This window comes from Dama dama, chromosome 7 (assembly GCF_033118175.1).
Source record: "Dama dama isolate Ldn47 chromosome 7, ASM3311817v1, whole genome shotgun sequence".
Lineage (NCBI taxonomy): Eukaryota > Metazoa > Chordata > Mammalia > Artiodactyla > Cervidae > Dama > Dama dama.
The window spans coordinates 29,055,779-29,068,152 of record NC_083687.1 but is presented as its reverse complement, the minus strand read 5'-3'; the positions used below and the strand labels follow the sequence as shown (position 1 = coordinate 29,068,152).

Here is a 12,374-nt window from a genome sequence, read left to right as displayed (position 1 = left end):
GAAAAAAAGAAATTTCTTTATTTAAAACTGTGGTTGTTTTTTTTTTCTGTGAAACTACAAGTTTACAAGTGAGGAGAGAACTGCCCCCAGCCCATGCCTCCCACCCCCACCCACCACACTCCCAACCTACCCCCCGGAATCCTGCCTGGATCTTTTGAGGGGAGGGGTTCCCCACTGTGACAGTCTTATAAACGCCTGAGGATGTTTGAGGGGTTCAGATGGTAGGGTTCAGGGCCGAGGGTTCGGGATGGTGATTTTACCTTCCCTCATACCTGGCTGTTTGCAGCCTCCTTCCTCTCTCCCCCCACCCTCTTGATTTTGGACTGAGAAAAAAAGATACCTCATATCTGGGGAAACTGAGGGCAATACACACACAAACACCCCAACCCATATTTAACATATTTGGCAATAACCCCCTCCCAATTCTTCCTCCTCCAATCTGTAAATAGTAGTTTAATAAAAAAAGGATTTTAGATGTGTCATTTGCTCAAAATTACTGAGTCCAGCCCTGCCCAAGGGATGTAGGAAGAGGGGGGATAGGCCAACAGAGCAAGCCCGACTACCTCCACGCTAAATGCAGCAGAAAGCTTCCCACATGAGCAAAGGACACCTAAGTGACTTTATAAGCAAAGGAGAACACCTAAGTGATTGTGTGTGTGTGGGGGGCGGGGGGGGGCGGGAGCAGGCTTGATGCTCTGCTAAATGTTACTTCCTGATGGACAGGACTGGAGCCAGGCAGGCCTATTTGTTCCCCTTTCTCTTATCATGACCCCTTTGGCTATTACCCCTAATATGGGAAAGGAAGAAACTTAAAAAAAAAAAAAAATCAACATTATTTATAAAAACATCTACTTCCCCAAACTAAATTAAAAATTAAGAACCACCACCACCACCAAAATCCCCCAAAATAAGAATTAAAAAAACTACAGATGGAACCCAGGGTTAATTTTTTCTTTCCTTAAAAAAAAAAAAAAAAAAATTCAACCCCAAAGCCCAGTCAACAATTCCCTAAAGTAGCAGAAACTCCCTCCGAGGTAGATATCTGAGTCAGACACTCTCGTCCACCGAGCGATTCTATTGGTTTAAGATGAGCTGCGTATGAGGTAATAAAAGCCGTCTGGAGGGGCAGGAGGTGGGGGGGCACAGGGGGCGTGGCCCATGTCCTCTGTCCAGAAGTCATGTCCCCATTTTTGGCATCTCTGGTTGGGCAGGGCTGGCGTCTCCACAGATCCCAGAGCAGATAAGTGGGGTGGGGGAGGGAGAGTGGGGGAGCCCACAGAGAGACAGAGAGAGAGAAACAGAATAGTTGTCGGTGTGTTTATGAGAGAGAAAGGAGAGGAAAGATCTGAAAAACAGGGTGTGTGTGTTTCTGTGAGAGAGAAAAGGGGAGAAAAAAAAAGAAAGAAAAAAGGGGTAGACAGACCCCACTCTCCCCTGAGGGGACCCCCATCTTCCCTGCCATGTCGTCGGCACGCCCAGCACTGACAGAATCTGGCTGGGGAGGGGACGGCCCCATCTGCCCTTCTCTTGTCTTGTGCTTCTCCCGTGTCTGGGTTTTGTCCTCCGGATGCCTGTATCCTCTTCAAAAGTTGCCTTGTGAGCCCCCGCCCCTGTTGGCCCTGAGGGGCAAAATCAGTTGGAAGTGTCCGAATGAACGCTCCCTGGTCCCTCTGTTGGGGACGTCACTGAGGACGGGGTGACAGCCTCCTGCCAGCCGCCATTTGCCTGGGGAAAAAAAAGAGACAGACAGCTGGGGTAGGGCTCTGAGAAACCCAGCACAGGGGCCAGCGCTGCCGGGGAAAACGCCCCCCTCACCCCCACCCCAGTGAGAGGTGAGGAGAGGGGCTTCAGGTGCTCACTCACCCTCATTTCCCGAGGGCTGTACATCTGGCCTCCCCCGAGGTTATCCCCGTAGCCCCCTGGCCCCATTGAGTGTCGGAGTGATTCCACCTGCAGGCAACAGAGGAGGAGAGGACACAGTGAGAAACCTCGGAAGAAAAGACTTTCAGATCCAAAAGTAGGGAAACTGAGTTTGAAAAAGCCCTACTCAAGGCGCGATGGACCACCTGACCTGGGAGGCAGAGTAGGAATCTCCGTTGAGCCCGGGCATCCCCAGAAACATGTCACCGGATCCTGAGAGATTGAAAGAGCCGCCAGAGCCTTGGGGGAGCAGAGGGGGAAGTAGGGAAGAGTGTAACAGAGCCTGTGATGGCAGATGGGAGACTCCCCGCAGCTCTCAGTTTTCAAAGAGTGCCCTGGACTAGCTTGGTGGAGGTGTGCCACCATACCCAAATTGTCCACAAAACAATATGGCAACACTCAGAAGGAGCAGGCTGTTTCTGAGCCTCCCCTGGCCATTTGCTGGAAGAAAGGCAGAAGTAACTTCACTGGAGTGGCCTCGCCGCCCCCACCCCCGACATCCCCACCCATCTGACCAGCTTGGTCCCTCTCACCCCAGAAGGCCCCCTCTTTCTGCTCTGATCCTGCCTAAACAAGAAGTGGGAACAAAAGCAGGGAGCATGCAGAAGAGCCAGCCAGGGTGGCAGCGGGATCCACCTGCGGAGGAAGGGGGTGTCGGGGAGCTGGTGCGGCTGTGGCCTCCCTGGGTGACCGACACGGCGGTCTTGACGGCATAGATGTTTGCCTCCTCTTGGAACTTTCCAATGTTTTTCTTATAGCGAATCCGCTTGTTGCCAAACCAGTTGGAGACCTGCGGGGTAGTGGGCAGAAAGCAGGGTCAGGGGGGAAACCCGTCCCTCTGTGAACACCTTAGTTAGAGCTTTGTGCCCTCCAAACGCCTCCCCGAGCCTCCCCGGTACCTGAGAGACAGTGATTCCGCACTTCTTGGCGAGCTCCTCTTTAGCCTCCTCACTAGGGTATGGGTTACTCAGGTGGGAGTAGAAATACTCATTCAGAACCTCTGTGGCCTGTTTGCTGAAGTTACGGCGTTTCCGTCTATAGAGGAGAGAGGGGGTGGTGAGGAGGGTGTTGGTGTCCTGGCCGGGCAATCCTGTTGATTCACTTCAGAGGGTACCAGTGTCACGGAGCAGAGTGTTGTGCTATGCAACACGGTGGCCCCGAGGCTCGGAGAAGAATGGGAAGGAGCTGGGTGCTGGGGGCCGGTTGGGGGCCCTGGGCCCCACCTGGCGTCCAGGAAGCGGGAACGTAGGATCATGACGGCCTCGCAGGTGCTCTGCTTGAGTTGCATCTGGATGGCGCTGAACTTCCGGTGGATGATGCTCACCATGCGCTCCATCTCCTTGGGTGCCACGGGCCGTGTGCGGCTCTGCTCCCTCAGCAGGTTCATGACGTGGGTTGTGAACTCGTTACACGCCTGCAGCAGGGGCCCGAGGCTTGGTGAGCAGGAGCCCTTTGGCCCTGGGCATCCCCCTTAAGAGCCTCTCCCTCCACCCACTCCGGCTTCTTCTCCTCACCTGCTCATATTTCTCCAGCTCCGAGTGGTAAATGTGGCGGATCTGGGCAAGTTTGCTGCGATAGTCCGAGTGTTCGATGGAGTTGTCAGGGGACACTCCACCCCCGGAGGCTGCAGCGGCGGCAGCTGCAGCCGCTGAGCCACCCCCTTTCTCAGGCCCAGCCACACCCTCTGCCAGAAGCATGTTGTCCAAGCGCATCAGCTGTGGATCCACAGGCTCCTCCTCTTGGGAGCTTCGAATGCTGAGGCCTAGCATGCAGGCGAGCGGACTTAGGGACCCAGGGACCCCACACCCCAGCTCTCAGCCCTCCTGGGGCCACCTGGAGACTCAAGTCTCCAGGCGTGGGTTCCCTCCCAAGCCCCCCTTAGCAATCTTCCTAACCCACACTTTCCTCAGGGCCCCAAGTTGTCAAAACTCTTAGCCTAAGCTCTCCAGGGAACAGGGTTCTGTCCCCAGAGTTGAGGAATTGGAGGAGGGAACTCACATACCAGTTTTCTCCTTGATTTCACACAGGACGCTAAAGAGAGCAGGCTTCATGCGGTGGCAGTTTAGGGCGTGTTTCCTTGGGGAACGGGAGAGAAAAGTTGAGAGGCTATGGAATTGCCAAGGGGGAAAAACAACCACAGGACGACACACCCAGGAGGGTAAGAGAGGGGAGCGTGGGAATGGGGAGGTGGTGGGTAAATCTGTGGCAAGAAAAAGCAAGGCTGGGGCCCGAATGAAGTCTGGGGGGTTCTTAGGAAGAGTTCAGCTTCCATGTGGAGATAAGGGGAAGCTACCTGGCTTTGGCTGGAAGGAGGGAAGGTGCCGCGAGCTGAAGGCACCATGGCCAGGTGGGGACTGTGGGAGACGGTCTAGAAAGGTACAGAAGAGGATGTGGGAATGACTGCAGAAATAAGAGTGACTAGGTAGATTTCAGAGGAAGACAGGCGGAGGCCGAGGAGAAGGAGGAGATCAGAGCTTCAGGTGCCCGAGGGGGTGAGGGGTGCTGAGCTGAAGTGGGGAGTTCAGTATAGAGATGTGTGAAGGGTCCTGGGACTGAGCAGGGCTCATAGTGTCAACTGAGCAGGGGCAAAGGGTGCCTGAGGACCTGGGAGGCTGGGCCCTGGGTGGAGAGAAATGGTCGGAGCCCTGGGGAGGGGTCTGGAGAGCCCTAGGAAGAGGGTGGGCTGGAGAGTTAGGGGAGCAGACAGCACAGCAGGTTTTTAGTCTGGGAGTCAGAAGGGGTCTCTGGAGATGGAAGGATGTTCCAGGGGAGTGTGGGGTGGTTAGGGAGAGGTGGGGGGGTGAGACCACTTAGGGTTCCCCTTTTCGAAGGTTTCAGGGACTGGGGGTGAAGGGAGGTTTGAGAGGGATCACTTATCTTGGGGCTCCCAGGAGTAAGGAGAAGAGAGCTGTAGTATCCTGGGGAGGGTCCTGAGTTGGGGGCTCCCAGAAGGTTCAGAGCTTGTGAACGGGGCTTCTGCTGGGTCTGTGTGGGGTCCCGGGTTGGGGGCACTCACTTGGCCTGGGCCTCGTCCAGGCTCTGGTCGGTGATGGTCATTATCTGCTGCAGAATGTCCCCGATGTCTTGCTTCCCTCGGCCTCCCGGGACCCCCCCGCTACCCCCACCGGGGTCTCCGCCACCGGGAGGTTCGCCAGGGCCCCCAGGTTCCCCACCCACCAATCCAAGGCCCCCTCGGCCCCCGCCTGGAGGGGGCGGCCCCAGCAGCCGCTCGTCCATAGTTGGGGGGGGGCCCTGAGGCCCCCTCCCTGCTCCGCCCCTCCCCCCCGCCTGATTACTTCCCCCCCAAACTCGCTGGGGCCGCTGCTCCCTCCGCCCCAACCCCCGCCCGTCTCCCCGGCTCCCGGCTCTCCCGGGGGTTCACCCCGGCCCTGAAGGGAGACCTGGGGTACCGTCTGGGCCCCCCACAGGAGACCCCGGCCCCCGGCGGCGGAGAAAATGGAGCCGGAGAGAGAGAGAGGAGGCCCAAGCGGGGGTGTGTGTGAGAGAGAGAGGGAGGAGGGAGGAGGGAGGAGGGGGGGGAGCGAGGGAGGGAGGCTGGGGGAGGGGAGCCGGGGAGGAAGAGGAGGGGAGAAGGGAGGAGGAACAGGGAGGAGCTGGGGGCGGAGAGAGACGCACAGAAACAGAGGAACTGAGACCGAGTGGAGGAGGGGACGAGGGAGGAGACCAGCCCGTGGGGAAAATGAGGGAAGGGCCCAGGGGCTGGACTTCTGTGGCCTTGAAGCGGGGGCGTGTTGGAGGCTGGGGGTCCTTCCACCCGGGTTCTGAATCCGGGATCAAGCTGATGAGGACCCTGGCCGCTGGAATGCCTGGGTTCACCGACAGCTTAGTTCATATTTCTTATACTAATGACTCCCCTCCCTGTTCTACTTAATTAAAACCAGGAGAGGGGGGCTGGGGGGGATAATTAGGGAGGTCTCCAGCCGCTGCTTAATGAGCCAGTAATTAACCAGCCAGGGAGGGGAGCTGGCCTCTGGCCAGACTGGGGAGAGCGGGCAGCCTCTGGCCTCACCTTCCTACCCTCCACCCGGCCACCCCAGACACCAGTCTTCAGTCCAGAGGGGAATCACATTTATTCATATAACCAAACATCAGACAGTTCAGAACAGCAGCGGGGAGGGAGGGTGGGCAGGGCTAAATGTCCTTTCACAGCCTGTAGGCCCCTCAGTCCTGGGGCTAGGGGGTGCCGGTGATGGAGATGCGAGAATGGTCTTTATGTCTTTGCTGTGCCCTCTCTTCCTTTCTCCTTATTGGGAAGGAGGGTGGAATTCTCAGGTCAAAACCTTGGGAGATTTGCTGTTCTTTGGGGAGATCCCACCTGGTAGCTTGACTACTGGGGGTGTCCCCACAGCTCAGGATGGAGACTCTCAGGCACTCCCTGAGATCAGAAGAGAGGGTGAGGTGTCCCACTGAGGCTGGGATCCTCTCATAGCCTCATAACACACTTGGTTATGGAGGGAGTTATCCATCCTACCTTGGCTTTCAGACTTTGACCCGCTCCACTTCCCAGGAAAGGTGGATGAGGGTGATGAATATTGAGATTTCTGCTGGGTCTTCCAGTCTCTGGTGCCCCTCCCTGGCAGGGGTGAGGGCATGCAGTGGGGCTGCCCAGCTTTTGAGCCCCAGGAATGCAGAGGGGCTGGTGGGGGCTCAAGTCTCAGCAGGTGTGTGCGGGGGGCCGGGACCTTTGCTCCTCCATTCGACCCCCACCCTGAACTCTCAGCAGCAACTCCAGGAGCTCCTGCCCCCCTGGGGGTAGGGGAGGCTCTGACCGCTGGGCTTCCATCCGCTGGCACTGGAGGAGTGGAGTAAGAGGAAGTTGATGGTGAGGTTTTAAAAGGAGCAGGCCTTGAAAGGAGCCAGGGCTGGTGTGAGGGGCATAGAGGACACCAGTGATGTGGGGATAGGGAGAGTAGGACCTGGTGAGGGGGCAGATGCCTGGGGAGAAGGAGGGGTAGGACCCAAGAGAGAAAAGGGGCCAGAACCAGGAAGCCTGGGTCTTGCCTTCTGGGGGGAGGGGGGCGGGTTGTCTCACCTGGTGACTGAGGATAGTGCTGTAGAGCTGTTCTCTGTCCTCAAGAGGCCGGGGGAGGGCTCGACCTAGGCTTGGGGGGTTCTTGGGAGGATGGAAGGTGGCTCTCTGCTCCTCTAGGCGGCGGGACTGGGCCTCCGCCACCAGGTCCAGAAGGAGCTCGGTCTGCAGGGAGAGCAGGGAGGCCGAGCGGGGCCCCAGGGCTGGGGAGAGGAGGCGAGGGCTGAGACCCAGAAAGGTTGGCAGAAGGAGTGGTGGGTGTGTGTGTGTGTTGGGGGTGTCAGGGCTACCAGGGTGTGATGGGGAGTTGGAGGTGGGGAGAGAGCCCCTGATGGAATGGGCCTTGGTAATAGGATTAGGAAAGAAGTGGGTACCAGGTCAGGGAGCTCCCCAGAGAGGGGTTGGGGGTACCTGTATGGCGAGTCCCTGGAGGAGGAGGGGACGGAGGGGCAGACCTCCAAGGTCGAGTGCTGGAGCTCGCGGGGGGCCAGCCATGCTCATCCTGATGGGGGCCCTGATGCTGAGAGACATCCGTTCCAGTCAAGTGGGGGTGGGGTGGGCAGAGGGCTAGGCCAGCAGCCCATTTCCTCTCTGTGTCTCTGTTCCTGCCTCAGTGTGCCCAAACCCGTCCAAGTCCCCTGAGCCCGTTACTCAGTCTCTGCCCCAGGTCCTCTCACCTCTCTCTCTCTCCCAGTGTCAGCCTCCCCAACCCGGTGCCGAGCTCACCTGCTCACCATCCTCTTCTTCCTGGGGTCTCTCAGCCTCCATACCCTGGAGGGGAGAAACCAATGGGGGAGGGGGTAGCTGGGATTTGGGAGGAGGGCCGGAACCCTGAGTTCCTGAGGGGAGTAGGGGCGGAAAGGGGTGGGGGCGAGCCGGGGGCTGGATGCCTGGGTACTGAGCAGGAAGCTGGGTTCCTGGTCAGCCCCCCCACGGGCCCCGCCCATCCCTGTCAACTTCCTCCAGTTCTCTTTTCCCACCCAAACTGCTGGCTTGACATCTCTCGCCCCAGGGGAGCAGAGAGACTGGGAAAAGCTCCTCCAGCTGCAGTAGTGGTGGGGGTTCAGAATGGGAAAGGATTTTTGGCTTTTTCATCTCCAGAGCCTCAGTAGCCCCCTAAACCCCAGCTGTGTTCCCTCCACCCCCCCCTCCCCTTCAGTTCTGTCAACACAGGAACTAGCTACAAAGGAAGTGGTTTCACTCTTCAGAATCCCCCCCTAACCCCCCCCCACCCCCCAGCCCCAGGTGCCTTCTCTAAGAAGGACCCACCACCTGCTTCCCAGCTTCCCTGACTTACTGGGATGGGGAGGGGCATGTTTCCAGTAGGAAGACAGATTCAAGGATGTCAGGCCCTCAAACATACATATATCCCGAGCACTGTGTTTAACAAATATGGGTTGAGTAGTTACCATTGCCCCATAGGTGCTTACAGTCTATTCAGGGCACAAAATATGCACGAAATGTAAGACACAAAGGGAAAGCCTTCCTCTCATCATGAAACGGAAAAGGGAGAGGACCGCAACCTGACTTGAGCTTTGATCAATGCTGCTCAGACTGGCTGGCACCAAAGTGGGAAACAGGACAGACAGAGACATTTGGGACCTCTTAATGGCAACGTGTCACGTTAGCTGAGTGACTTAGAGCATGAAATACAATGATGAGATCAGGTTCTGCCGCTTAATGCCTTGCAATCTTGGGCAAATACAATCTCTCTGCCTCAGATTCTCAAAGAGTAAAAAGGAGTTTTGTGTTTTTTTTTTTTTACCATTTATACCGTTGATATGAGGATCAAATGTGATAAAGCATTTGTCCTGTAGTGAATGCTCAATAAATGGTAGTTATTATTAGTTTTCAAATGCTTCAGGTCCATCACCATGAAAGAGGCATAACCATATAGCTGAATGGTAGTTAAAGTTTGATGCTCTCTCCATCTCCCTCTACTTGAGGCCTCAGGAATCAGATCTAAATTATGGCTATAACAAAATGCCCTTCAAAGAGGGATGAAGGGTATGCATGCTTTAGTGTGTGTGGTTTCTTACTGGATTACTAGAGACTTTAGATGATTCCTTAAACTAACATAGGACCCTGTCTTATTTTTGCTCTTAAAACTATACTCAAAGCTTCCATCCACTTGTTGAACCTAGGGCACAAAATTCTGAAAACATGATGCAGTCAATTTCATATTTTTTCCGTTCCCCAACCCTTCCAAAAGACTGTTAACACTTCAAATCATTTTTATTATGGGGTGACAGATTTGGGGTTCTTAGAGATAGTGGTGGCTAGAAGGGTGGCACTTCATCCCTGCAGTAGTTTGGGGGCATGGTGTGGTGGGGAAGAAAGCAAGGAATCATCAGTTGGACTAACCCTTGTCCCTGTCTTCAGCGCCTACACAGTGCCTGGCACACCGTAGGCACTCAATAAATATCTGTCAGCTGTTTGCGGGTATTGGGGATATCAGGCGATAGAGGCTCCCTTTGGGAACAATATACAGAAAAGAACATCTCACATTCTGTCAGTCTGCAGTTCTTGGTTCAAGGGTACTTCCTGTAACCCCTCATCCTTTTTTTCTGAGAGAGGCTGGCCATCTCATCAGGGTGCTTCATCCCTGCACCCTGAACCCTCTTTCCGGGGCTGCAGTTTCCCCACGTGTAAGACGATGTGATGTACATCATTTTGTGAGGGACACTACACTCTTATCTCTCACTTTCGAGGCACAAGGATCTTAAAATCTAGAGGCCTTCCAGACTTCTTGTCATTTAATGAATACCCACTGTTAGAATCCCTCCCTGAAATGTGGCCTTTTATTTTTGACCCTCGCCTCCTGCATTTAGGGGTATTACTTGGTGGGCTGGGGGACCCCAGGCAACTTGAGGGGATCCCCGCTCAGGGGACGGTGTTAGGCAAGGAGGCGGGACTGGCGTGTTGGAGGCGGGGCCGCAGGCTCCTAGGGCCACCCAATCGCAGGGCCAGTCAACAGCTGCGGCCACGCCCCCGCTCCCGGCCGTGACCCCGGATCTTCCTCGCACTATTGCAGGGTTGGGCCGAGGCCCGCGCATGCCTGCCGAGAACCTACGGCCGCGGAGGGGCGGGCCTTCTCCTGTTCCTTTCGATAGGCTTCGGCAGCGCGAGTAGGCCCCGCCCCCGTGCGTGGCCAAGTCTACGGACAAAGTCCGGGCTTGCGGACGGGCTCCCGCTGACAGCGTCCGGCAGCGCGGCGCAGCCCCGCCCCCACGCGGCGGCACGCTTCCGGACGCGGTCCTCGCTCGCGGGAAGGCGCCTGCCGCGCGGCCCGGCGTGGGTTTGTGACGCGCTTCCGATGGCCCCGCCCCTTCCAACAGCGTCAGCAGATCCCAGTGGTTGCGCTGGCGGGCGACGTCTCCGGGTGTTAGCCCGGCCTGGTCCCGTAGCCCTCGGGCGGCTCCCAGCCCCAGCAGCAGCTGAGCTACCTCCATCGCCCCTTCTCGGGCCGCCAGGAACAGCGGCGTCTGCTCCTGCGCGGGAGGAAACAGCCAAGGGCGAGGTCAGGGAAGGCCACGCCCGTAGGACTGGCTCTCCTACTTGACCGCTGCCCCGCCTCTTCAGGGTTTTCGCTGTTCACCTCTCCCGCTCCCAGTTTATTGTTAGGGCCCCCATCTAACCCTGCCATCCTGTGCGTCTTTATCGGCTCCGGCCTGGAGAAGGGAGCGGGCGGCCCGGGCGTTGTTCACGGCGGCGGCCCAGTGCAGCGCTGTTTTTCCTAGGGGAGCACATGAGAGGTAGTTACCGCGAGGCTGGGGGCCAGACGCCTGGGTTCCTGTTTCCCACGGGTTCTGGTCTTGGGGGAAGGGCTGTTCCGCCCGCCGGATCCCTCCGAGGCGGAAGCGTTGCCCGGGTGACCGTCGACCAGCAGGAAGCGTTGCCCCTGGTGACGTCACCGGCGCGCGGGAGGGACAATGGTGCATTGTTCTGGGGTCTATGGGACCGGCAGACCGCATCCCTCCCACGAGACCCCTCTCCGTTTTCACAGATACTCTTCCTCCATCCTGGTTCCCGGTGGGCAAGGACAGCGTGTGTGTGTGTGTTTGAGGATGCTGAGGGCAGACTCATGTGCTGCCTCCTGCAGACTTACCACCTTGACAGCAGGGTGGGGGGGGAATGCCCCAGCTTCCGGTTGGTTCCTCTGCTCTCCCCCGTATTTTTTAGATCTTACCTCATACCCCATTTGCTCAGCTTCTCTATAGCACAACATCAGCTTCTCCAGATCCATACCCCATTTGTCTCTGGCCCCCACATCTGCTTGGGCTGCAATCAGTTCTTCAACCAGGTCTTCAACAGCCAGCCTGGCGGCCAGCATCAGGGCTGTGGTTCCATCCTCTGTCCGCGCATCCACTGCAGTCTGTCTGCTGCGGAGTAAGAGCTGGAGGGGACAGAGAGGACCAGTGACCGCTGGTATATCTGGACTGCTAGCTAAGGCCCCTTGCACTGCTAACCCACCTCCCAATCCATATTCACTCTTCTGTTCTTGTTTCTCTTATCAGTCCCCAATCATCACCTTCCTCTTTGCCAAACCCTGGAGAAGGCTTTTGCCCAGCCTCACTTGCAAGTTTGCAAGTTCTGAAGCAACCCCAGTGTGCACTGACCTGGCAAACCTCCCTAGCATCAGCAGCCACAGCCGTGTGAAGCGGGGTGCGCCCTGCCCGGTCTGGCTGGTTGGGGTTGGCTCCAGCCTCGAGGAGGCGGCGGGCAGCGGTTGGCCGGGAGAATCGAGCAGCCAGGTGCAGGGGGGTCTCCCCGGTGCCCACAGTGTGAACCTGGGGACAGGCTCCTCCCTCCAGCAGAGGTTCCCAGGGCTCAGGACTTCCCAGCCATGTCTCCTGGTAGGTCCTGGACTCCACGCCCCCACAGCAGACTGCTGACATCAGGGGTGTCACCCCATCTGTGGATGAGACATGAGAAATGGGGGACAACTGGGGAAGTGGGAGAACATGGAGGCTCAGGGAGAATCACAGCCTGAAGTGTCAAGAAGCCCAGCTTGGGGTCTTGATTTTGTGTGGCTTGTGTCAGTGACTTTCTGTTTTGCTCTGGGCTTCAGTTTCCTCCTCTGTAAAAGGAAGTGTCGGGTCTTAATACTTTAACATTTTAGAGCAGTGCTTCTCAAACTTGAGTCCTGGTTCAGACTCACCTACAGGGCGTGTTAAAACACAGATTCCTTGGTATTTTGAATTTGAGTCAGAAGTTCTGGAGTGCAGCCTGAGAATTAATATTTCTAACAATTTCCCTGGTGATGCTGCTGTTTCTGTCCTGGGACCACACTTGGACTGTTCTGAAGCACTTACTCTAGTATTAGTTAATCCAGTTCAGATATCAAAGGACTTTGTGATTCTGAAAGGGGTCCAAGGGAGTTTTCATTTTCTTGGTCTAGGTT

General features: G+C 56.7%; 3 protein-coding genes and 1 long non-coding RNA gene across 7 annotated transcripts in view; 1 reads left to right on the top strand and 3 right to left on the bottom strand.

The window, feature by feature from the left end:
* PBX2 (PBX homeobox 2) lies at positions 1-5,200 on the bottom strand. Its single transcript, XM_061146993.1, has 9 exons — positions 4,937-5,200; positions 3,923-3,996; positions 3,435-3,682; positions 3,144-3,334; positions 2,820-2,955; positions 2,557-2,710; positions 2,072-2,160; positions 1,864-1,950; positions 1-1,725 (listed from the first exon to the last, which is right to left on the bottom strand). The coding sequence occupies exons 1-9, from the start codon at positions 5,155-5,157 to the stop codon at positions 1,633-1,635; spliced, it is 1,293 nt and encodes a 430-aa protein (XP_061002976.1). The 5' UTR covers positions 5,158-5,200; the 3' UTR covers positions 1-1,632.
* LOC133059621 (uncharacterized) overlaps positions 3,948-12,374 on the top strand; it is a 23,634-nt gene continuing 15,207 nt past the window's right edge. Inside the window, exon 1 of the long non-coding RNA XR_009693596.1 lies at positions 3,948-4,078. This is a non-coding gene — a long non-coding RNA (uncharacterized LOC133059621). The remainder of the gene's footprint in view (positions 4,079-12,374) is intronic.
* On the bottom strand, positions 5,993-8,105 carry GPSM3 (G protein signaling modulator 3). 2 transcript variants are annotated; one of them, XM_061146988.1, is made up of 4 exons: positions 7,697-8,105; positions 7,382-7,490; positions 6,974-7,173; positions 5,993-6,733 (listed from the first exon to the last, which is right to left on the bottom strand). In XM_061146988.1, exons 1-4 carry the CDS (start codon positions 7,736-7,738, stop codon positions 6,596-6,598), a joined length of 489 nt encoding a protein of 162 aa, XP_061002971.1. In that variant the 5' UTR covers positions 7,739-8,105; the 3' UTR covers positions 5,993-6,595. The 2 variants fall into 2 exon arrangements, with proteins under 2 accessions (XP_061002971.1, XP_061002972.1); XM_061146989.1 differs by having other exon boundaries at positions 6,974-7,135; positions 7,697-7,722.
* NOTCH4 (notch receptor 4) overlaps positions 9,187-12,374 on the bottom strand; it is a 24,911-nt gene continuing 21,723 nt past the window's right edge. For 2 of the 3 annotated variants that reach the window (XM_061146990.1, XM_061146991.1), the window contains 4 exons: positions 11,590-11,885; positions 11,219-11,366; positions 10,609-10,706; positions 9,187-10,461 (listed from right to left, as the gene is read on the bottom strand). In XM_061146990.1, the coding sequence (XP_061002973.1) occupies positions 9,772-10,461; positions 10,609-10,706; positions 11,219-11,366; positions 11,590-11,885 (1,232 nt within the window). In that variant the 3' untranslated portion in view covers positions 9,187-9,771. Of the gene's footprint in view, positions 10,462-10,608; positions 10,707-11,159; positions 11,367-11,589; positions 11,886-12,374 lie in introns of all 3 variants that reach the window. The other variant, XR_009693594.1, reaches the window with a different exon arrangement.

Excerpts from the sequence above, each read along its gene's own strand:
- PBX2 (XM_061146993.1), bottom strand. The coding sequence starts at position 5,157 with ATGGACGAGCGGCTGCTGGGGCCGCCCCCTCCAGGCGGGGGCCGAGGG. Across the intron at positions 2,161-2,556 it reads GACACCCCCTTCCTCCGCAG|GCTCTGGCGGCTCTTTCAAT; the intron begins GTGGATCCCGCT and ends TGCTCCCCCAAG. Across the intron at positions 1,726-1,863 it reads ACAGCCCTCGGGAAATGAGG|GCAAATGGCGGCTGGCAGGA; the intron begins GTGAGTGAGCAC and ends TTTTTTCCCCAG.
- GPSM3 (XM_061146988.1), bottom strand. The coding sequence starts at position 7,738 with ATGGAGGCTGAGAGACCCCAGGAAGAAGAGGATGGTGAGCAG. Across the intron at positions 7,174-7,381 it reads TCCAGGGACTCGCCATACAG|CCCTGGGGCCCCGCTCGGCC; the intron begins GTACCCCCAACC and ends TCCTCTCCCCAG. Across the intron at positions 6,734-6,973 it reads GCACTATCCTCAGTCACCAG|TGCCAGCGGATGGAAGCCCA; the intron begins GTGAGACAACCC and ends CCACTCCTCCAG.